The 24,840-nt window shown below is 39.1% G+C and overlaps 1 protein-coding gene across 1 annotated transcript; it reads right to left on the bottom strand.

The window, feature by feature from the left end:
* Positions 1–15,855: 15,855 nt before the first annotated feature.
* Positions 15,856–24,249, bottom strand: LOC136679453 (PAT complex subunit Asterix). The gene is made up of 4 exons (XM_066657976.1): positions 24,051–24,249; positions 21,520–21,625; positions 17,553–17,650; positions 15,856–16,537 (listed from the first exon to the last, which is right to left on the bottom strand). The coding sequence occupies exons 1-4, from the start codon at positions 24,098–24,100 to the stop codon at positions 16,471–16,473; spliced, it is 321 nt and encodes a 106-aa protein (XP_066514073.1). The 5' UTR covers positions 24,101–24,249; the 3' UTR covers positions 15,856–16,470.
* Between the last annotated feature and the right edge of the window lie 591 nt (positions 24,250–24,840).

Here is a 24,840-nt window from a genome sequence, read left to right as displayed (position 1 = left end):
AACTTTTTATTCTTTTCCACACATTTAACATCTGGGATGGGGGAAGGGGACAAGAATGCAAGACATATACATACATTGAAAAGACACATACTAAAAGAGATACAATAAATAAAAAAACATTTAACTGAAAACAATATCTTGAATAGAATCATATAAATTCTCCCAATTACCAGTTGTTGAGGATTGTGCTTTGTTAAGTTTAGCTCACAGTTATTCCATTCTGACTATATTTTGAAAACTAAAGATCCGAAAAATCGTAACTGAAAATCCAGACTTGTATAATGGTTTTCTTAATAGCTGTAAAGCCAGCTAATAACATTATTTGCGTAATCAAAGTAAATTGAAAACCTGAGTCATCATTTAGGAGACATAAGTGTGGCAAAAGCGGAATGGTGAGTTCCAGTAGATTGGACAATTTTCCTACTGCAGAGAACCATATGTTTCCTACTTTGGAGCATTCTCAAAACATATGAATAAAAGTAGCAGGTGCCCTCCAGAACCATTTTGAGTAGTGCTTTTGCACACATGCATGAGATTCCATTGTTTCCTGCAAGAAACTACTCAGTTGATGCAGTAAAGCATCAATTTTTGTCTGTGAACATAGAGTTGATGTGACTTGCCAAAAAGCCCCTTGTCTTATCTGTCCAAAGGACATTTTCTAAGAAGCCTTGTGGCTTGTCAGTGTGCATTTTAACAAATTCTTCCTGCAGCGGGATCCCCCTGGTTCTTCTTTCATGCACCCCATTTTCACTCAAAATTGATGTATATTGTGTGATAGACCTTGGAGTTCATCTTGTGTTTATGGAAGGTTTCCTTGGCTCTTTGTCTAAAATTCATAATTCTGTTCAATCTGGGGTCAGTTTTCCTCGTGCCACCATGTTCAGTGAGGTTAGCTGCAATCCCACGAGCTTAAACAAACATTATTAATAACATATATGAACAAATGTAGAAATTGATGGCTGCACTACACTCCAAAACGCAGAGAGAGGGCTGTTTACCACTGTGATAATAATTAAATTTTTTAATTGTTTTAGAACTTCAGCTGCTTAGCAGTTCATGCTGGCCATTGCCTGATTCTCCTCTCCTTGATGCACCACAGCAATAAATAATAATTTAAAATAACCGTGTACTTACCCAGAGAAGACAAAACTTTGATAGTAGCAATCATCTTTCAAAAATCCAAAAATGGGGATTTTAGAGAGACACGTGTTGCCATTAATTTTCTACAGACATTCAGAGCCCATGTGGCTATATTTATCACAGTAGCACGACAGCTTCTCCTACAATGTTGTCTGAGGGCTCAAAGGTCATGATTTTCAACAGTAGTTTCCAGCCTTCCCTTATACTATTTCTCATGATCCCCTGTATCTTCTTACAGTACTACAAGGGTATGGTGAAAGACCTGAATTCTTTGTGAGTTGCCTTGAGAAATGTTATTTTTGACCTGTTTGTCAAATGTCAACTAGCAGTCCTAACCCATCTTTGCTTGAAATGAGAGAGCCTTTTGTTTGTGCCCTTCATATTTAGCTGCTTTGGTGAACCATTTGGTGTGTACTGAAGGCACCATATTTAAAAAAAAAGATTATTAATTAGGTTATAAATACCATAATAATCACTTTTAACACAAAGCAACAGTGACCTCTTTTTTGTCTAATACTGAACATGTCAGAACTTACTGGAAATGTCAAGGTAAAAAATGTGAATTTAGTCATTTCACATGTTAAGGTACACACCACATTATCATGAGTGTTTAAAAACATTGTTAATTCTATCTATTGGCTAAACCTGCTGGTTAAATGGCTAAACGTATTAACAGATATGTGCTGAAACTGAGAGGCTTAATGTCAACTGATGGAGGAGACAAAGTGAGATCAGTATCTATATTCCATTCACTTCCCTGAAAATGAAGTTTGGTGATATGTATCTCCACCGTTGGAACAAATCCTTTTATTTCTCTCCCCCACACTTTGTACGATGGACCTCTGTCTCCCTATTACTCAGCACAATGTTAGCCAATGCATGCATCTGATGTATAATATAAATGACTTAGCAGTTAGTGCTCTCCTTGGAGTGAGATGAGCAGATATACAAGAATTAACAGTTAGGGTTCTCCTCAAAACTGTGTTGAGCTGGTGTAAATTAATTACTGAATTCTGCTCAGAATTAGTAGTTCAGCTGTTTACCACAATTACCAGTTAGTGATCTCCTGCAAGAAAACTGAACTAATGTAAAAAATAATTATCAATTGCGTTTACCATTTTGGAGAAATGAGCTTTGTCATAAGAGTGATAATACAAATTATTCACAAAATCTTGAAAATGTAAAGACCTAAAGATCCAATGGAGGCTGGGAATGGGTATATAAATTAAAATGAAAGTGGAGGATCTAAGGGAGGGAGGGAAAGCGGGAGGGATGAGGGATAAATTAAGTTGGGGGAAAGATGGAGTGACAGAGGGAGGAATAAAGATGGGCGGAAAGAGAGCCACAGTAATTAGCAGATTGGTCTTTTTTGGCTGTTCACTCTGAGAGACTGTGTATAGTAATTGATGAGCTGATTGATAAAGAGAGAGAGAGAGAGAGAGAGAGAGAGAGAGAGAGAGAGAGAGAGAGAGAGAGAGAGAGAGACTAGCTGGTCTCAGCTGTAATGGGTTCTGTGCTGGTGTGGAGTAAGCAGTCTACCCTGGAGAATCAGCACTTACACACACACACACACACACACACACACACACAAGAATACACATCAGTTTGCACTGTTTTCACTCAAACAATGAAATCTAATACAATATCACTAAAGGGAACTCATTTCTGAGAAGGATGCTACATAAATAAAATATATTATTTCTATGACTGTATAGGTAAGGCTCATTTCGTCACGGCCTTGTATCTCCAGGCTTGTCACTGGAGCTGTGAAACGTTTTCTGGATGGATGAATCATACTCCACTATCAGGCAGTCTGATGATTAATCTGGGTTTGGCAGATGCAGGAGAATGCTACCTACTGGAATGCATAATGCCAACAGTAAAGTCTGGTGAAGGAGGGAGCTCTTTTAGTATATGAAGGGTTAATGTCAATGCTACATCACACCAATATATTTTAGACAAATAATACTTCTTTTCCTTTTCCAGCAGTACAGTGCCCCTGTGCACAAAGTTAGATTTTTAAAGATATGATTTAACAAGCTTAGTATGGAGGAACAATGTGTTAGTGCCCATGATTTTGAAATCCATAACAGTCATCTATGTCTGCTGCTCAGGTGTGCACTTTTGGACACAAATTCTGTAAGTAAATCAATGTGCTGGATCTTTTCTATAATACGGCCACTATCTCTTCAGTGTCCTCGTCTCTTTTCCTTGCTGTAAAACCTAATTGAGGACAGGAGTAAATAAAGCTGAAAGTATCAGGACGTCCAGGTCACTTTACCATGATCTAAATTTAAGTTCATTCACAGATGACAGAGAAACACAGGGATAAACTAACAATGGCTTAACTGAGTCACTATTAGAACTGTACCTCCCTAAATGATAGCCATATATATATATATATATATATATATATATATATATATATATATATATATAATATTTTATCAGTAAATCAAATGGGGAGATAGATAGATAGGTAGATAGAGATAGCGTGAGAGAGAGGGAGAAACAAAGAGAACAAATTCCATTCTCTTAATGCCGTTTCTCTCTTTTCTTAGTCCATCTTCTCTCTCGCTCTCTCTCTCGGGCACTCTCCCTCTGTGCTGAGTCCTGCACACTGTGTCTGATTCATCAGAGTCTTTCAATTAAGCTCAAAACAGCCAACAGAGTGTGTGTGTGTGTGTGTGTGGTATAAATGAGCTCTAATGAAGTTTCTGGAAGACTCAGCGCTGATCTCACTGATCGGGATGGTGGTGTGGGGAGGCAGATTCAGAGAGAGAAAGGGGAGGGAGGGAGGGAGAGTGGTGGGGTGGGTAGAGAGTATATATAGGAGTGTATTAAGAGTACAGGTGGCCTATTTGCTGCAGTTATTTTGCTGTAGTTCGTCCCTGTTCTGCTGCAGGTGGAATCTAAAATGGAACGGCCTTATTTCAACACAGCCTACATACAACCTGTCTTTGTGTTTGTGTGTGGTATATAAAAATGTATCCACACCATAAGTGCATATTTTTGTGGACACCCTTTATTACAAGAATTCACTGAGAATTCAGGGACATGTTATGAGCAAATAATCACATTTTCAGGGCATTTGCCCATTCTTTGGGGATCAGGAAACTACTAACCCACAAGTGTCTATGTCAGTGGCAGTGTTTTGAGATCTGCTCAAAAGCAATGACTGTAATCAAAAACATTTTTTATAAAATCCAGAAGATTTTTTCTCACCATTTGCTAGCTCTAAGGTCTCTTTGTATGCTTATGCTTGAAAACTAGTCTAATGTGTTTACGAAGTGCAGGTATCAGTAATTAACTAAAAAAAACTGTCTTGTCAGATATGCTAGGCTTTCTCTCTCTCTCTCTCTCTCTGCTCACATTACTAAAAAGGCATTTGAAGTTTTTTTAGACAACAGAGAGAACTCCAATTGTTGAAGAGCACAAAACAAGTAAAGGATATTGCTATATTCCTGCTCCATAGATGGGTAATATTGACTTATTTTTGTGTTTGGATTATTTATGGTGGAGATATATACAAAATTAGGAGACTGCTAACGGCATAATGTAACCAGACCAAAAGCACTACAAAATTAAACAAACTGAGTTAACAATGAGTTTCTGTGGTAATTCAAACAGTAAATAAAGCGCACATCTTTCCTGGATCAGGGCCTTTTCATGACAGAAGGGCTTGTGTGGTCTAACAACCTCCAGGTCTATGTTGTTGGGAGTTGTTAGTTCCCAGTAGGGTCTCCCACGGTAAACAGGTCTGGAGTGAAGATCCAGACAAACACAATCTAGAAAGCACCCTTATGAACACCATGAAAAGAGCAATGTGTACCCAGCCCGGGAGAGGGTAACCTGGACCTACCCCTGGAGCCAGGCCTGGGGGTACTGTCCATTGACAGGTACCTGGGGGCCGGGCAGCCCATGTAAGCTCAACTCAAATAGGCAGTGTGGGAAGATCATGTGGGCCCAGCAATCGCAAGATCCAGAGTAGGGGTGCAATGCAATGCCCATCGGGCACAGAGTCAGGGTAAAGAGGCCCTGGCATCATGAAACAGGGCAGAGGAAACTGGTTCTTGGTACGTGGAATGTAACCTCACTCAGGAGGGAAAGAGCCAGAGCTGGTGCTTGAGATTGAGAGATACCAGCTAGATATAGTTGGGCTCACCTCTATACATAGTGTGGGCTCTGGAACCAAACTCCTTTTGCTCCCTCTCCTTTTCAGGAGTTGCACAGGGTGTGAGATGCCGGGTGGGTGTAGGGATCCTCACATGTCCCCAGCTGGCAGCTGTACAATATGAGTTTGTCCCGGTAAACGAGAGGGTCCTCTCAATGCAGCTTCAACTTACAGAGAGGAAAACTTATGCACCTAACAGCAGCTTAGAGTATTCTGACTCTTGGAGCTAGTGAGTGGAGTTCTGGAGAAGATTTCATGCACTGACTCTTGTTTTGCTGGGATACTTCAATGCTCATTGGCAATGACTGGAAAACCTGGAGAGGAGTGATTGGGAGGAACGGCCTGCTTCCCCAAGTGATGTGATGTTATTGGACTTCTCTTCTAGTCATGGTTCGTTCATAATGAATACCATGTTTGAACACAAAGTGGCTCATAAGTGTACTTGGTACCAGAGCTCCTTGGGTCAAAAGTCAAGAATAGATTCTGTGGTCGTGTCGTCTGATCTGAGGCCATATGTTTTGGACACTCAGGTAAAGAGAGGGGCTGAGCTGTCAACTGATCACCATCTGGTGGTGAGTTGGATCAGATGATTGGGAAAGCTGCCAGACAGGCCTGGTAGTGAGGGTGTACTCGGAAAGGCTGGCAGAGGACTGTCCAGAAAGATTTCAACTCTCATCTCTGAGAGAATTTCTCACATGTTCCAGAGGAGGTAGGGGACATAGAGTCTGAATGGACCCTGTGCCGGACTTTCATGGTGGAAGCAACTGCAAATAGCTGTGGTCAAAATCTGCCTGTTATGGTGGCAACCTAAGCGTGGGAGAAGTTTGGAGAGGCCATGGAGAATGAATTCGAGGTGGCCTCAAAGAGATTCTGGAAAACATTCCGACAGCTCAGGGGGAGTGGACACACTATTCAAGCTGTACTCTGTAAGGATGGTGAATCTTTGAACTCAGTTGAGCATTTTGTCTGGCGTTTGAAGGAGCTTTTTGAGGAACTACATAACCTGAGAGACATGCCTCCAGTGCAGGAGGTAGGGCCAGAAGTGTCTGGGGTGTCAGATTTCACGTCACTGGCTAAAGTCACTGAAGCAGTTAAAAAGCTCTGCTGTGGGAAAGCCCTGGGAGTGGATGAGATTTGCCCAGAGTTACTGAAGGCCCTCGATACTGTGGGGCTGTCTTGGCTGACACACCTCTACAATATTGCATGGACCTCATGAACAGTCCCTTTGGATTGGCAAACAGGGTGGTGGTTATTAAAAAAGGGGACCGGAGAATGTGTGCCAAATATTGGGGCATCACACTTCTCAGAATCCCTGAGAAGGTCTACGCCAGGAGGCTAGAAAGGAGAATCCTTCCGATAGTCAAACCTAGGATTTTGGACGAACAATGCAGATTTCATCCAGGCCTCGGATCTACGGACCAACTCTTTACTTTATCAAAGATGATTGGGGGGCATGGGAATTTGCTACTCCCCTCTACACATACTTTGTAGATTTGGAGAAGGTATATGACCATGTAGGGCGGCACGGTGGCGCAGCAGGTAGTGTCGCAGTCACACAGCTCCAGGGACCTGGAGGTTGTGGGTTCGATTCTCACTCCGGGTGACTGTCTGTGAGGAGTTGGTGTGTTCTGAAGGACTGGCGCCCCCTCCAGGGTGTATTCCCGCCTTGTGCCCAATGATTCCAGGTAGGCTCTGCACCCACCGCGACCCTGAACTGGATAAGCGGTTACAGATAATGAATGAATGAATGAATGTATGGCCATGTTCCCTAAGAGATTCTGTGGGAGGTGCTCTGGTGAGCAGTACAGTCCTTATACTCTCAGAGTTTGAGTTGTGTTAGCATGCTCTGAGGTAAGTCAAGTTTGTTCAATGTGGGCATTGAATGAGTGATGGGGAAAAGGATTGTGAGGTTGACCGTACACAGGTGCAGTGCCTGCAGTGATGCGGCCACTGTACTGGACCATCGTGGTGAAGAGAGGGCTGAGCCATAAATCAAAGCTCTGAATTTACCAGTCAGTCTACTACGTACCCATTCTCACCGATGGTCATAAGCGCTGGGTAATGATTGAAATGAACTAGATTGTAGATACAAGCAGCTGGCATATTCTCCAAGATGGGGTGAGGAGCTCAGTGATTAGGGAGGAAATCTGAGTCACTGCTCCTTCGAGTTGAGATGAGCCAGTTGAGGTGGTTCGGGCATCTGATGAGGATGCCTCTTCGACACCTACCACTGGAGGTATATCAGGCACGTCCAACTGGAAGGAGGCCCCAGGGTAGACCTAGGACACTTAGGAGGGATTATATCTCCCTGCTGGCTTGGATACACCTTAATAAGTTTGATGTGTCACATGACCCTCTTCCCATTGAAAAAACAAAAGTTGGATCCAAAATGGCCGACTTCAAAATGGCCACCATGGTCACGACCCATCTTGAAAAGTTTCCCCCCTCCCATATACTAATGTGCCACAAACAGGAAGTTAATATCACCAAACATTCCCATTTTATTAAGGTGTATCCATATAAATGGCCCACCCTGTACATTCATATATTGAAATGGACAACAGCGATACATGAGGGAGCAGGGAGATTAATACATGAGGGAATTTCTCTATGATAACTACCCTAATTTTCTTAAAGGGGAGCTATAGTTTATCCCAGGAATATACTCAACACCAACATCTCTCACTTCATTTCTGCAGTTCTCTTGCTCCTCTATTTTCCCATTCCAGCTTTCTCTTCTCTGTTCTGTTCTTCACAGCACAGCACTGCTTGAAACTCTTACTAAAATGCTTCAGCGGCAGTGGTTTAAACTGGGCTTGATGACCAATGCCTTGGAGGCCTGATTGGTCCTGAGTGACTGAGGGAGGGAAATCCCTTCCCTTGTTCTAATTCTGATTGGGGTATTTTTAGAGATCTTTTTTTTAGGAACCTACCTGAAGTAGTGACATCACATATAATTCATGAGATTTGACAAGACAAAGGAACAGCAGAATGAATCCTGGAATATTTGTGGTGAATGAATATCCAAAATCTTTACATCTTCTGAATCATGCTTTTGCAGTTATTACCAACCAATGTTGCTTACACAACCTTCCTGCACATGAGTTTGTCACATGAGTGTAGTTCTTTCACGATAGCTTAGAACAAGCTGATTACATTATGGATAGAATAATTAAGATGAATTATAAAGATTATATGTTAACACAAAGTAATATTATTCAGACTAAGCATAATGTTTTACACAACAATGCCACACACAATATATAGCAAATAGCTGCTATGTGAAGATGCTGGTGATTCATGATTAAAATATAATTTAAAACACATAATTATAAATCATGATTGTCCTACTGGAATTCATTTCATAAATCTTGCGAAACATGGAGATCAAATAAATTCATCCTTGGGAATTAAGGACATTTGATTCTGTAGTTTCTTAGGAATTTTTGAGTATGCAGAAAAAAGTTGATCAGGATGACACTGTCAAAGATTCTCCTCCCCCTCTCTCTCTCTCTCTCTCTCTCTGAATTCTATCTGCTGGACAGACCCTGTCATAAGTAAGCATGAGGGAAGGGGGAAGGGAATTATCAGGTAAGTTTTCAAAGATTAAAGTCCCAAAAAGTAAAAATTCTTATGAAACAATTGAGCTGTGATGTTTAATCCTTGTGGTATTTTGACCAAAGCATGTCACAGACAGTTATTTAAAAACTCTGAAACTGTGGAACCTGTGTTAACTCGTTGAAAATGTGTAGAATGTGTCTCATTTAAACAGCTCCCATTGTGAAGAGTATGTATAATCTATCTCCAAAAAGCAAAAGCTGCACGAGTTGAAGATCATCATGCTATATTATAGAAAAAATATTTTTTTCAGAACTCTATGAATCAATTTTCAAATGTATATAATGTTAATTGTTTATTGTATAGTGCAGAAGACATCTGGAAATATCTGCACTCATTCTTGCTCTGTTTCTGTTCTCCACTCGTTTATGTATTCAGGTTTTTCCTTTAATTTGTCATTTGTCTGTATATATATATCCTCCTCCCTGTGGAAGAGTGTGCTGTAAGTAGGGCAGCAGGCAGACACAAATGAGACAGTGATAAAGTGACTAGTTAAATGTCTCTCTCTCTCACTCTCTTACTCTCTCTCCTTCCTTTTCTTGCTCTCTTTCTTTTCTCTCTCTCTTTTTCTCCTCCCAGCCCCCTCTCTTTCTGTCTTGCCCTCTGATAAATCTGCTTTTATGCGTATCATAATCAATAAGTCCAGTGAGTCACCCAGGAGAGTGGACCGTGTGTGTGTGTGTGTTGTGCTGCAGTCTGTAAATCACGATCTCTTAGCCCTTCATTGAGAAAGAGCTGGCACAAGCTGGCAGTTGCCCAATCAGGGCAGAGCTGAAAATGAATGAGTGACAATACGCAGTCATTTTCATAAACACACACACACACACACTTTTTGATGTGGTTGATGAATTCAGTAAAGATACTGATTGCAAACTGAAGTGTTGCATTTATTAAAAATTAAAAAGCAGTTTTTCTTTCAAATAAAGAACATAATCTGACCTAAACAGGCTAGGAGGAGAACACTAATCACTAATAATTTTGTATCAGCTCAGCACGCTTGGGGGAGAACACTAACTGCTAATTCTGTTACATAACCAACCACACTGGGAGAAAAACATGAATTGCAGATTCTGTTTGATCAAATCAATGCTTAGAGGAGAATGCTATTGAATTATTAAGTTACATTGGCTCAACACACTTGGAGGAGAACACTAACTGCTAACAGATGATCTCTGTAGAAACACAATTGTATGTGATGAGTGTGAGCAGGTCACCATGTCTAGTGTCAAGTGCAGAAGTGGCAAAAATTCTGAAACTTGTTCAACCTCTCGACAGTTGGTAAGAATTGATCACATCCCGTCTCCTCATAGCATGTTGTGAAACAGTGGAAAGAATTAAGATTACTGCACAAACACAAAACAATACTATTAATATGCATTAGAATTGTGGTTTTTTATCAATCATTGGCATGCCACCTGTTCCTCTGCCTGGTGACTGGATGAATCATTAAGCACAACCCATTTGACCACACACACACACACTGCATAGAGATCTGTATGAGAGTAATGATTAAGGCCATTAGGTCTAATTGATAGGCAGCACTCTTCAATACAGGGTTTAAATCCAAAGTCATAATCATTACCATAATGCACTGTGACACACACTCTCACACACATGCCGAGAGAGAGAGAGAGAGAGAGAGAGAGAGAGAGAGAGAGAGAGAGAGAGAGAGAGAGAGAGAGAGAGAGAGAGAGAGAGAGAGAGAGAGAGAGAGAGAGAGAGAGTGTTACGTGATTAGTCAGTGAAAGTATGTTAGTCTTGCGGCGCCATCTATTGTCCGTTCTTGGCAGAACATTCAGAACAAATCTAGGAAACTGTATCTGAACTATTAAACTAATCTGTTCCATTGTCGTATTATGTTGTATTGCAAAATTAAATTATCTGCTTATGTCACTTTTAAACTTGTACTATCAAAAGTTCTCAGATGAAAAAACCGTTGTGGAAATGTTTTTCCCACAGTCATCAGAGTTTAACTTTAACTTTATGAACCCCTAATGGTCATGTGCTGGATGTATGTCTCCCCCCCACACAAACAATTGTTTCTTGTGATAGATACAGATTATTCATGTTTAGGTGACAACCTGTGCTCCCACAACGAAGACAAGCTCACAATTCTGGACAAAGACAATTGCTGAAGCCTTTTTAGGGCCAAAGCTCAATGTCATTAAAGTAAGATAATTATTTGAGATTCTACATGATACACTATATTGCCAAAAATATTTATTCGTCTGCCTTCACATGCATATGAAATTCAGTGACAACCCATTTTTAATTCGTAGGGTTTAATACAATGCCTGCCCAATCTTTGCAAACTTTTCGGGGAAGACTTTCCACAATATTTAGGAGTGTGCTTATGGGAATTTTTGACCATTCTTGAGGTCAGGACTCTATGCAGGCCAGTCAAGTTCTTCCACACCAAACTCGCTCATCCATGTCTTTATGGACTTTGCTTTGTGCACTGGTGCACAATCAGTGTTGGTGCAGCAAGTGGCCATCCTCAGACTGTTTCCACAAAGTTTGGAGCATGAAATTGTCTTGGTATGCTGAAGCATTAATAGTTATTTTCACTGAGCACAACTCTTGAAGAACAACCCCATACTATAATCCCCCCTTCACCAAACTTTACACTTGGCACCAGGCTGTCAGACAAGTAACGTTCTCCTGGGAACCACCAAACCCAGACACATCCATCAGATTGGCAGATAAAGAAGCACCCAGAGAACATGTCTGCACTGCTTTACAGTCCAATGGGCGTGTACTTTACACCACTGCATCTGACTCATTGCATTGCCTTTGGTGATGTAAGGCTTGGATGCAGCTGCTTGGCCATTGAATCCCATTCCATGAAGCTCTCTAAACATTGTCCCTGAGCTAAACATTGTCCCTGAGCTAATCTGATGGCCACATGAAGTTTGGAGGGCTGTAGTGGTTGACTCTACATAAAGTTGGTGACCTCTGCACACTATGAGCCTCAGCATCTGCTGACCCTGCTCTGTCATTTTATGTGGGCTATCACTTTGTGGCTGAGTTGCTGTTGTTCCCAATCACTTACACTTTGTTATAATAACACAGAGTATGGAATATTAAGTAGTGAGAAAATATCTTGCCTGGACACCTGCGGCCATGGAAGTGAATGGAACACCTGAATTCAATTATTCTGATGGGTGACTGAATACTTTTGCCAATATAGTGTAAATATGGCTCCTCCTGAAGTATCTCCCTGGAATTCTTGGTCCTTTAAGAATAAACAGTGTCTGATGTCATGCTGCAGAGACAGGCAATCACCAAACTGATAGTAAAATTTGAATTTAATAGCATAGCATAAAATTGTGTGAAATTTGAGAACATCATTGTACAAATAATAATGATTATGTTAAACGTGTAATTCTGCCTGGTTCCAAAGTGAGGTGCTATACAGTAACATACTCACTCCCACTCTTTGCGCTTGGCCTGTGGAGTGCTGTGCTGTTTGTGAGCCTGGTGTGCTCTGATGATATCCCGGTGGTCCACTAGGGCTCCCCTCCTCCTGACAGGGAGCGTTAAAATGTCGCTGGGCATTTTGGGACACGGTGAGTCACCTGTGTCACAGAAATCACCCAGGAAACCCAAATAAAATCAAACCCAAATGGGTCACCTGACTTGACTCCACTCCAAGATCACACTCATTACAGTTATTCACACTGCCACTTGTAGCAGGAGGATGGGTAGCTGATTTTAGAGTTGGGATTTCACTCCATGCCAGAGATTTGCTTTAGTTCTGACCTGTAAATGTACTTGGAAAACATCATGCTGGAAGAGAGAGAGGCACACGTACATGCACACACACGCACACACACACACACACAGACACACACACACACACGCACATACACAGACACACACACATTAGTCTGGGTTCCTGTTTTAGCTCTAGAACGAAAGGCATCAGAAACACACACACACCCCAATACTGTGCCTGGAGATATATGTGTTAAGTTTTGTTTACTGCTGTACATTTATCAGACAGATGATCCCTGTCTAATGTCAATCTGTGACAGACCTCTTATCTAGAATACACAACTAATTTGACAGTGAGAGCGTGAGAGCGTGAGAGAGAGAGAGAGAGAGAGAGAGAGAGAGAGAGAGAGAGAGAGAGAGAGAGAGAGGAATAGGATGAAATGAATGAATTCAAAAAAGAACTGACAACAAAACAGACAGCAACCCAAGGTGAGGACTGAACCCAGGATCCCAAGACCCTAGAGCTGACAAAACAACCTGTAGCTCCACCATTCTTGCATTTACTTAATAAAACACATTCTGTTTGAATCTGTTAAATGACATGCCATTTTTTATATTCTATTTTTTCTTTTCTCACACACACACACACACACACATATATATATACATATATACACACACACACATACATACACAGCATATACACTAATAATGACCTACAAATGATGGTGGCCAGTTTACATTATCTAGATTTATTACATTATTAGATGTATGTATATGAATATGTATGCTACATATGAGCTATGTAGGAGCTCACCTGTGGATCAGGGAAACACCTGTGAACAAAAGTCTGGATTCCTCCTACTCAGATTCTCTGGATAATATACTCCTCAAAAGTCTCTTCTGTGATCCTCATTCTTTACATTAAAAATATACTCCAGCATTATCTTCAATACAGATCTCTCCTCCACAGAACAGCAGCTCGGATAAAACTTTAGCTTCCTGCACAGGAGGAGGGGCCGCAACAAATTGATCCGCCCACTGATAAAGAGGATTCTGCATCTAATGAACCCACCTCTTTACACTGAATGGGAAGGAGTCTGCAGTATATTGACCATGCCTTATACTGAGGGGGCGGGGCTAGAACGAAATCACTATTGTTTACTAAAGAGGAAGAGTCTGTAATGCATTTACCCCTTTGTTGACATTGAAAAGGTAAGGTCAGCAGTACATTTTCCCACAAAACCCTTCATACTGATGGGGAGGAGTTAATAACGTCTTTCCCTGCACATAAAGGAAGAACTTGATCCTCCCCTGTGTGATAACAGGCTGGTCCACTTCCATATTTGTCTTCATCCTCATGAGAGGGAGGAGTCAACAGGGTTTTGGTCCTGACCACTCATAGTGTCTACTAGCTTCTACTTACTTCAGTCTCATCTTCAAGGATTTGAATCAGGAATACAGTTTTTTTTCTTTCTTTCTTTGGTAAGAGGAATCAATGTATTATATATTTATACACTAAAAACTAAGTTTTAATCCACACCCAACTTTTGAAAGCTACCAAACAGAACCAAATGTTTAGAAAAATCACTGCCAAAAGACAAACAAACAGAGAGAGAGAGAGAGAGAGAAGCAGCAGAAATGGCAGCTGGGAGTCAATCCTGCTTATTCTCTGTGCTCAGTGTCAAGGGAAAATTCTGGAAATAGTTTGTACCAGACTTTACCCAATTTTCTTCTTGCTAGTCATTATCATTATCTGTAACCACTTATCCAGTTCTGGGTCGCGGTGTGTCCAGAGCCTACCTGGAATCATTGGGCGCAAGGCGGGAATACACCCTGGAGGGGGCGCCAGTCCTTCACAGGGCAACACAGACACACACACATTCACTCACACCTACGGACAATTTTGAGTCGCCAATCCACCTACCAACGTGTGTTTTTGGACTGTGGGAGGAAAGCCGGAGCACCCGGAGGAAACCCATTCAGACAGGGGGAGAACACATAAACTCCTCACAGACAGTCACCCGGAGCAGGAATCGAACCCACAACTTCCAGGCCCCTGGAGCTGTGTGACTGTGCCACCGTGCCGCCCTCTTCCTTCTAGTCCCCTAGTACAATGTCTGGGTACACATGTGTGTGTAGACCCATGCCTCATATGTGACACTAGATAAAAACTGCTTCATAGCTTAACATTTCCAGTTGTCAGAATGTGGAATATTTTTCTGAAAGGATAACTCTAAAAGTTTTCAAATTTTAAAATGGCTATGGGAAGAAGAAACCATATATAAACAGAATTCAGAAATGTGACTGCCTTCTCTGAGCTCCAGCTCATTTAAAATGGACTGAAACAAAATGGAAATGTCCTGAGGTCCAACAAATCAAAATTTTTAATTATTTTTGTAAATTATGGATGCTGTGTCCTCTGGGCTAAAGAGGAGTGGGACAATTTTACATTGTTAAAAAGCCAGTTCAAAACAAGAAACATTCTCAGTTTCATTTGAAATATCTTTTATAATATTGTTTTTTAAATAAAGCATTTAAATGATCTACCCATCACTGCTGTTTTATTTGCATATTATACATTCATTTATTGTCTGTAAGAACTTATCCAGTTCAGGGTCAAGGTGGGTCCAGAGCCTACCTGGAATCATTGGGCGTAAGGCAGGAACACACCCTGGAGGGGGCGCCAGTCCTTCACAGGGCGACATACACACAGTCACTCAACTCAAACCTACTGACACTTGAGTCGCCAATCCACCTACCAACTTGTTTTTTTTTTTTTTTGGACTGTGGGAGGAAACTGGAGCACCCGGAGGAAACCCACACCGACACAGGGAGAACACACCTAACTCCTCACAGACTCACAGGAGTGGGACTCGAACCCACAACCTCCAAGTCCCTGGAGCTGTGTAACTGCAACGCTACCTGCTGCGTCACCGTGCCACCTATTTACATATTGCAGTGTCCATTTTTTTTTTTTTTGGGGGGGGAATAGGTTATGTATGTATATGATTTCTATTTATTATATATTACTCATTGTAAAAGCAAACTTCTTATTTATACACTAATTTCACACTCTACAATGTCCCTTTTACCAGCTCTACTGACCATATAGCTACACTATGTAGTTCTACAATAACAGACTACATTTCGTCTGTTGGGCTGCATAGTTTATTCATCCTTTTTCACATTCAATGACGAGGGCACACTTCCAACACCCAGAAAGGCATTTTATTGCAGTGACACTAACATGGAGGTAGTGTTGTGCTGCACTGGTACAGTGGATCAGACACAGCAGCTGGAGTGTTAAATAAAAATTCTGTGACCAGTCTACTGACCAAAAATATCCAGCATCATCCTGATGAAAATCCAAAAAGTACTTGTTTTAGTCTGAGTGGGTGGGGCTAAACCTCTACATGTTTAATAGGTGGTTGTATGTGGCCAGTGATGTGATATAACTAGTTATTAATAAATGGGCTTAGTTTCTATATATGAATTACAGGTACACTATTTTTCAAAATTTTAGACAAGGTTTCATGTCAAACTTAATTATTGTTATATTAAGTATAATATTAATGCAGACTTTTTTTACAGAACAAGGACTGTAAAACCAGAAATATCTCTCACTGCTGAAAGTTTAAAAAATGGCTTTTATTTTATATTAGCATCTACACTGTGTTCATATTTCAGCAAAAACTGCTGGACAGGAGTCAAAGGTCAGAGGATGGTCCCATTTCACCTTCCTATTTGGATGAGCAGAGCATAATAAATCCTTGCTGTTTGTGTTATTCCCTGCGTCTTTTTCTCAAAATCAACTTTTGTTACCACGGCGGTGACATGGGCTGAGGGTTCTGCAGGTATGACATCACAACGGCTGATATGGACAACCTGGAGAATAATAAACAACAACAAATTTTACTGATACAGTCCGACTCAAAGTGCTTCACAAAAACAACATAAATGAGAAAATCAGACATTTATAAAGGGCAAAGTTTTTAATTATAAAGGAATATAAAAGATTCTGTTCTGTCTGAAAATATTAATTCTATTTTATATAACTTTTAAGTTTTATTTAAATTAATAATAAGCAAAACATCCACATAGTCAAAAAAATAAAATAAGAGAATAAAAGCCAATGCATTCAATTTAAATAAACCACATTAGTCACAGAAAATATCATATGATATAATTAAAACAAAACAATAATAACCAAAACTAAATTTCAACAACCACAAATCAGGGACATTCTCACTCTTATAAACTGTTATGGGCTAGAATCTCAAATATCGTCGCAGTCCAATTCAAAAACATTTATCTACATTTTTGTTGATTTTAGTTTACTAAATCATTTGAACAAAGCAGCAGTCCTTTATAATATGTGGAAATTTCATGGTGAATGGACTCATAGAATCTTTTTTTTTTTACATCGACTTCTGCTGAAATGAGCTATTTTCTCTGACAATGTGGATGAAGATAGGTGTGTCTAATAGAGCGGACAGTGAGTGAGTTTGCTCAAGCAGCACTGCTGTGTCTGATCCATTGAAACACCTGCTCTGTAAGGGCTCGTGTGTGGGTCCTGACCATTGACCAACAGGGTGAAAGGTGGCTTACTTAATGTGCAGAGCCACAGAATTACATTCTCTTATGTATAAATGTGTGTTCCTGTATGATGAAAATAATGGAAACCACAACTAAATATGTTTCTTTACTGTCACAATGTCTATGAGAAACGGGTTAAAAAAAACAGAACCATGTCAAAACAATTGTCAGACATCAGCTGTGTATTGCCAAGTATTTAGTTTAATAACTTTTTGTGAATAGATTTCAGAGATGGATAACTTACCATCACTGTCACCAATTCTGACTTCTTTAGAACAAGAAGGTAGAGAAATGTTGTACTCACATAAAACTGCTCATCATCTGTTTAGTGTCCTCTGAGCTTCGTGAGTTTGCAAAACTAATGAAGGAGCAGTACACTGCGATCCATGCACACCACTTCAGCTGCAAACAAACAAACAAACAACACAGTCAGATGGAGCGCTTTAAAGCAATAATCTCACCTAAATACCTAATCTTAAAAGACGTTTATAAACTTTTAATAATCTGAGACATCTAAATCTATATTGTTTAGTTGTACACTGGAGATAAGGGGATAATGGGGCTAATGTAGTGATTCATACCACCTGATACCATGTTCATTTACTCATACTCGTAATCGCAAAACCAGACTCCAATACCAACATCAGATAACTATGCCTAGTGCACGTTGCTGCGCTAATGAGCATACAACTCAAAATGTTGGCATTCTGGAATTACTTCACAAGTTCAGTAAACCTTCAAATCTATTCCCAGTTATCACAGCTACACTATCCGGCGTGTATACTCATGCTATTACAGTAAATGAACATGGACGTGAGAATCTAAGCAAGACTATAATATGTTTAATTCGTTGTGTGTATGCATATATATATATATATATATATATATATATATATATATATATATATATATATAATATGTTTTAGTCTCCTGTTCACTGTGTTTTGGGGTAAATTTTGTCTGATGTGTCGACCCACAAGCGCAGAAACCTTCCCTCACACACAGGGAGAGTGAGTTTGGGGCACTGTCTTGACTGTCCTCGAAACAAGGTGGGGTTTTCTTCACTCAAAGTGTGCTTTCCTCCAGGGAAATATTTTTTCCTTTTGTGAAAGCAATGTTTGTTGCCTGACGTGTTTTTTTCTAAAACATATTGGAACCGACACCGTAGATCAGGCTGATGCTCTTAATAAATAAACACTCCCAACTCCGGAACTTTTCCTGCCCTGCAGTGATTCTGGGTCGGCTCTGGATCCAATACAACCCTGAACTGGACAAGAGCAAAGAGAAACTAGGCAAGCCTAGATTTGCAGGACCCTATAGCCATATAGTCATTGTCACAGAGATGTTTCTGGTATTTCAAAAACAGGAAAGCTCAAAATACATAACCTTGTCATTGGAAGGTCTGGAGAAGCTTTGGTGCTTCATACCAATGTCTTGTTTACAATAATAACAAATAATAAAAATAGTTTATCTTGTCAGTTGCTGACAGTGTGTGTATGATCATGGAAAGCCTGTTATGTCCTGTTCATACAAAGCTACAAAACTGAAACACCGTGTTTAGATGACTTTAAAGCAACTCGTTTACCAGAAAACAACAAAATAACATTTTAACATTTAAGTTTTTGAACGTTTATAAAACCAAGCACCGTAACATTTTATCAACCGAGTAATCTAAACTTGACAAAGGAACAGGGCATCGCTGGGAACTAGATATTTATTACTGATTTATATTTCTATAAGGGTCTGATGGATAAAACTGTGCAGTAACAAATTCTCAGTCTTGTTTATTTTGAGTAACACATCGCTCTGGTGTTCTGGTTTTAATAACCCAAAGATTTTGTCCGTTTTCTTGTAAAGTTAAACCAAATGCTGTGCAGGTATAATTTATTCATCAGAAAGTCAGTAACGGTGAGATGTGTCCGTGTATTCATGACTTTCTGTTTGTTAAATATATAGTAGAAAACAAAAGGCTGTGTCACAGAAACATTCTCCAAAACTTAAGAAGAGTCTATGATAAATATTACCTCAGCAACGTTCAACACAATTCTGTTCAAGGCTCCAGTAAAACACTGAGCTGCACCGTGGTGGATGGTGGACCTACAGCGCTGAAGCAGCACAAACGTTTCCCAAATCAGCTGTTAGCTCTCTGACCCCTTGAACACTTAAACCCTCGCACCTTCTGCTTAACTTTCCACAACGTCATCAAAGTTAACATTTTATGACAAGAAATGGGACAGTAGAAAGCCTGCAGGCAGCAAAATATTTTTGGTGATTTTGAAATCTGCCGGATGCATTTTTTAGATCTCAAAAAGAGCACTTGTCTGGGGAAAATAGGGTGTTTGGCTACCGGACTGGAATGTGACATATGGCTGAATTAACAACAGACAGTGTAGTGGCACCACTTTAAGTTCTCTCTGTGAAATACGGCTGAATTAACAGTTCCAACTCACGTGTTTCAACAGTAGGTGTCATTAGGGCCCGGTAGGCAGTCCGGGAATAAGATACAGACAATGAATGAATGAACATGCTTTCCCACTGTTACAAGCCTTCCACTGTTCTAATGGGTTAAGTACAATATCTTTACAGTTCAGCACTTGGAGTATTTATTTATTTATTATTTTTAAATCTTTATACTCTTTCTGCTTCTTTAAATGCTTGAGGTGGTAATGCCCCAAGAATGTTTTCATGACACAAGACATAGATATCATTCATTTTTGTGGTAAGAAAATTATGCTATTGTTCCAGTGAAATGTTTCTTTGTGAATTTGAGTGCATACTATGGGTTATGTCTGGATAATAAAAATGTTAATATTTTATAATAACGAACATCTGGTGTATTCAGTCTACATTTTTAGAAGGATGTCCAAATTGTTAATATTGTGATAAATATAGAGATTAATATATAGAAAAACTTATCATGATAACATTTTTGGCCATATAACCCAGCTCTATCTCTTACACAGTATATTGTTGTTGATGATCAACCATTTTCGGTCATTGACAACCAGGGATTTATGCACCTTTTAGAGCCCAATACAAAATTCTCAACCGTTATCGAATAACGGAAGCTGTCTTATCAAACTGTCTTACTGTGCAAATGCATATCCAGAGCCTGTTGCTTATGTTACTAATTTATAGATAGATACTTTATTGATCCCAGTAGGAAATTCAAATTATTGGTGGTGTAATGTGGGAAGTGCTAAATAAAAAATGGACAGTTACAGAAATTAACAATAAAGTTTTTTATTAAACAAAAATGTTTTAATTAATAACTACACTAGTGCACAAGGCTCCGAATTGTTTAATTCTAAGAAAGTATCAGTATTGGTATCAGCAAGTATAAAAATACACATACACTCTTACACGGTTAGGAAAAAAATGGCATTTATGCACCCCTAGGCCAATATAACTCAAGTATATTTTGGTTGCAATGAAACGTTCTTCTCAGATGAGTCCAGCTGAGCCACAGATCTAATTCTGATTGTTTGTTTCCTCCTCCTTTAAACCCAAGTCAACAGCTCCCGCAGAGCTTCACTCAGAAAATAACAGTGTTTGGGAGACAGTAACATTTAAACACACTTTCTTTCTTATCTCCTCTTATTTTTAGCTCTATTGGGGACAAATATGTCCCTTAAACATCCCCTGTCCATCACACATAAATGGCCCCTCTCTGGACACATCAATGTTTAAAACTTTAAAGTTCTAAAGGTTTCAGTTGAGATAAAACACTGTGTGTAATATAATAATATAATATTTAATCAATTCTTATATATAAATGTTAGGATTTTTTTTTCCAATATCACTTGCGACTAATGACCTTCAGGATTGTGAGTTACAGTGCTAATAGGTATAAAATCCATCAAACAAATACAGACAATACATAGCTGAAGAATGTGGACACCTCTACTAATTACTGAGTTTGGGTGTCCACAGAAAAAACAGCTGAATGGGATCAAAATGAAGATCTTAGAATGAAGATTTTAAACCTGGAACTTTTATGCCCTGGTCAATTATAAATGCTACTATAGTGGACAGAAACATTTAGGAGATAAAAAAATCGTAGGGTAAAAATAATCTAATATCAGTGTTTATCCATAGAGACTATATGGTTATCTGCATGAACACCTGAACTCAATAATTAGGAGAGGCGTCCACACATCACTTGTATCTCTCTAGCAGTCAGTACAGTCCACCACCAACACCATGTATAACGCAATAGAACATCTGCCCTGTTTTCATGTAAACACTCTGTTGACATGTATGTGTGTCACCTTGAGCATAAGTCCACACATGCTGAAGATCATGCCCAGGAGGTTCATGTAATCTGGGGTGGGGTCCTCCAGTGTTGGATTGGTGTCCGTGCTTGGGGGCTTATAACTGCTCAAACAAACAAACAAACACATGCTTAATTTTTGTGGTTTAAAGTGTTAGTTTACACTACAATCAATAAATTCGATCAGCCCTGACATGACGGGTGTCAGAATTTTTTGTAATGTATATAATATAAAAAACAATCAATGAAAACTTGCAGCCCACCAATTAGCATAATACTAATGTTGCATTTATGACCACACTGAAATTGTGAAAATGGACAGGCAACAGCAAAATAGATAGATGCAATCAAATAAATAATAAATGAACCATTAAAAATTCTGAAGACCCAAACAGAAGATAGGGGGCTTGTTCAACTTCACCCGGCACTGTGCAGACCGATTGCCGTCTGTTTCGGCAGTGCATGCCAGTTATATTTTTGTCTGACTTGCGTCTGCACCTGCTATAAGTCACAATGATAAGCTGCTATATAATCTCACTAGTGTGAGGCAGATGCATATGGAAGGCCACTGGGCTCTAAACGCGTAGGAATATCCGTGTTAACGCATATAACATAATTTTACAAGATATGTGCATGTTAATGCATTTTGAATGTGTTAACACATATATATTTTGCATGTTAACAGGTTGTGTATTTTCATTTTTTTTTTGCTCTTGGCAATCATTAATGTTTATGAATCATGATGCTTTACTGCTACCCACTGGTATGGTGTTATTGCTGAAACAGCATAGCCATAATGTACCATATCATGAAAAAATGCCAGTGTTTAATGTTCTGAACAATGTCTTTGTTGAACAGTTTAAAGTATATATTTTAAAGAATTAAGCATAACTCACACATATATAATGAACACATTGTGTGTCACACCCATAGTGTGAGAGAATAGTGATGCTTGTTTAATATAGAATTATGATTGATATTATGTTTTAGAACATTTTATGAAGTTGAATAATTATATGCATTTTTGCAAATTTTAAGGTATTAAACACCAGAATCTTTTATTGGAAAAAGTAAACTTCCGGTTGCTGTGGGGATCAGCTCTAGTGTTGCTGTCTTCACACTGCTCACATAGGGATCTTCGTAGCTATACGTTAGCGCTTTTCTCACTATGTTATGAATAATAAAGGTGAAACGAAGGGAGTATGTTCACATAAGATTTATGTTTAGTTGTCAGCTGTTATGTGTGATGAAAGTCCTATAATGTATGGATATGCCCGGATTTGAGGCCTCCAATTGGCGGAGACCTTAAAAAGCGTGTAAACGTGTTTTTGGTCAAGTTATCATGACTGAATGTTATGTGTTAACTCTCACAATTTTAACAATGTGTTAACATGTTTAGAGCCCAATGGCCTTCCATAAATGCAGGATGCAGAGCCGGCCGCTGCAGTTGCTCACCAGGAGCTGCGCAGGACGAGGGACAGCCTGGTGACAGGACGACAGAGCTTAATACACATTGGCTAGAAGCTCCGCTGAAACCGTTGTTTGTTTCTTTTAGTTCTAAAATGTAAATCTCAATTAGCGACACGTATCTCTCTTAAAGACCCTGTATGTACAGTAATAATGTCAGGATTTCTCATAGAGTGAGTTAATTTACTATATTACCTTAAATATGTTTTAGGACATGTCATGAAATGCCGTGAGATCTGACAGGGCTCAATGGGCTGCAGGTGGCTACTGTGTGTGTTGACGGCTTTTTTATTATCCTCTTCAGCAATTGGCTACTCTCGCTGACCACTAAGGCGAGGCACAGTTAATCTCGAACAAGCTTATGGTGTTCTGGAGAAACACTATTCATGTGGTCGAAAGAAGGCGGAATCAAATTGACTGAATAAAATAATGTAGCTAGTGATAATATCCTTAATTTCGCACTGCTATAAAGTAATTCATTGTTATAGCAAGTCATTGTTATAGAAGACTGAGACAAACAAAATACAGTTTAGTTTATGATAATAGGCATTATTATATCAGATGTTTTTACTTGTAATGATAATCCTCATAAGGCAATTAGTTACATTTGAATCTAGAACATTCGTTCCTTACCGCATTTATTAAAATATTTCAGGTTTTAATTCTATAAAGACTCGTCAAAATAAGTTTGTAGTAAAAAAATTAATTTTTACAACAGTTATATTTACAGTACATAAATGTAATGACCAAATGCTAATAAAAGGATGCGGGTCGTTTATGTCACGTGATTATATCGAGGCCTCCAACTGGCTCAGAGGATGCCGTGACTGAGGTATCGACCACTTGATTGGTCTAAATTTCAAAGACGAGGCATAAGGGTGAAAATTAGCTCCGGTGTTGGGGAGTTTAATCTGTTTGCGTATAATACCAAGTTCTGAAATAAAACACAACACAATAAAGCCCCGTTAATGATCATTAATCGAATAGAAAATTACTTTTAGCCAATCTGCTGATGTTAGACCGTGTCAATATTGTAAAACTCAACATGTTATTTATACTGACCGGAATATTTTGTTGTGTCTCCTCGGGTCATTCATGCTGTTGGAGCTCATTATATCCTTTAAGATGTGTTTATTCGACTTTATAGCCCTCTATTCTTTATATCTGACTTAACACGTTTAAAATAACAAAATATGAATCCTCACAACACAAAGCTCACACGGAGGAAAGAGCGATCTGAGCTACAACAACGACAAAAAAATCTGGTATGTTGCTTCAAAATAAAAGTCCGTAAAAACCCCGCTTGAACACAAAAGATATTTGTTTGAAAGTAATTAAATAAATCTATCATAGTCCCTCTTTTTGACGTCTTCCCGCTATTTTGTTTTATCCATTTCGTTTTCTTATGTTTTTCCTTTTAATAAAGGTTTGTGCTAATCTCTATTTCTATCTTTTAAATAATGTTGCTTGTAATTGTTTATGTTGTTGTAAAAGATTGGAAAACATAAGATATACTAAAGGACAATTCCACTTATTTACCTATGAGTTAATAACAATTAAAACTACATAGTTAATATGTAGTTAAAGAAATTAATTAATGCTCTATTGTTGTGAAACCTACAGTCAGATTTGTTAGGAGTTTTGAATGGAATTATACCTCTTTTAAAAGCTCCTCAAAAAAAAAAAAAAAGAGAAAGAATTTGATTAACACTCTTGATTAAGCTCTTAAACTTCTATAAAAATCCAATCACACTGCCGAGACAGACTAATCACAAAGTTAACATACTAGTTCTGACTGATGTTTTATGAATATGTAAAATATCTAAAGCCTTAAATAAAATCTTTACATTTT

The sequence above is a fragment of the Hoplias malabaricus genome, chromosome Y, assembly GCF_029633855.1.
Source record: "Hoplias malabaricus isolate fHopMal1 chromosome Y, fHopMal1.hap1, whole genome shotgun sequence".
NCBI lineage: Eukaryota > Metazoa > Chordata > Actinopteri > Characiformes > Erythrinidae > Hoplias > Hoplias malabaricus.
Note: the sequence above shows the minus strand (reverse complement) of the source record. Positions and strands in the feature narration are given on the sequence as shown.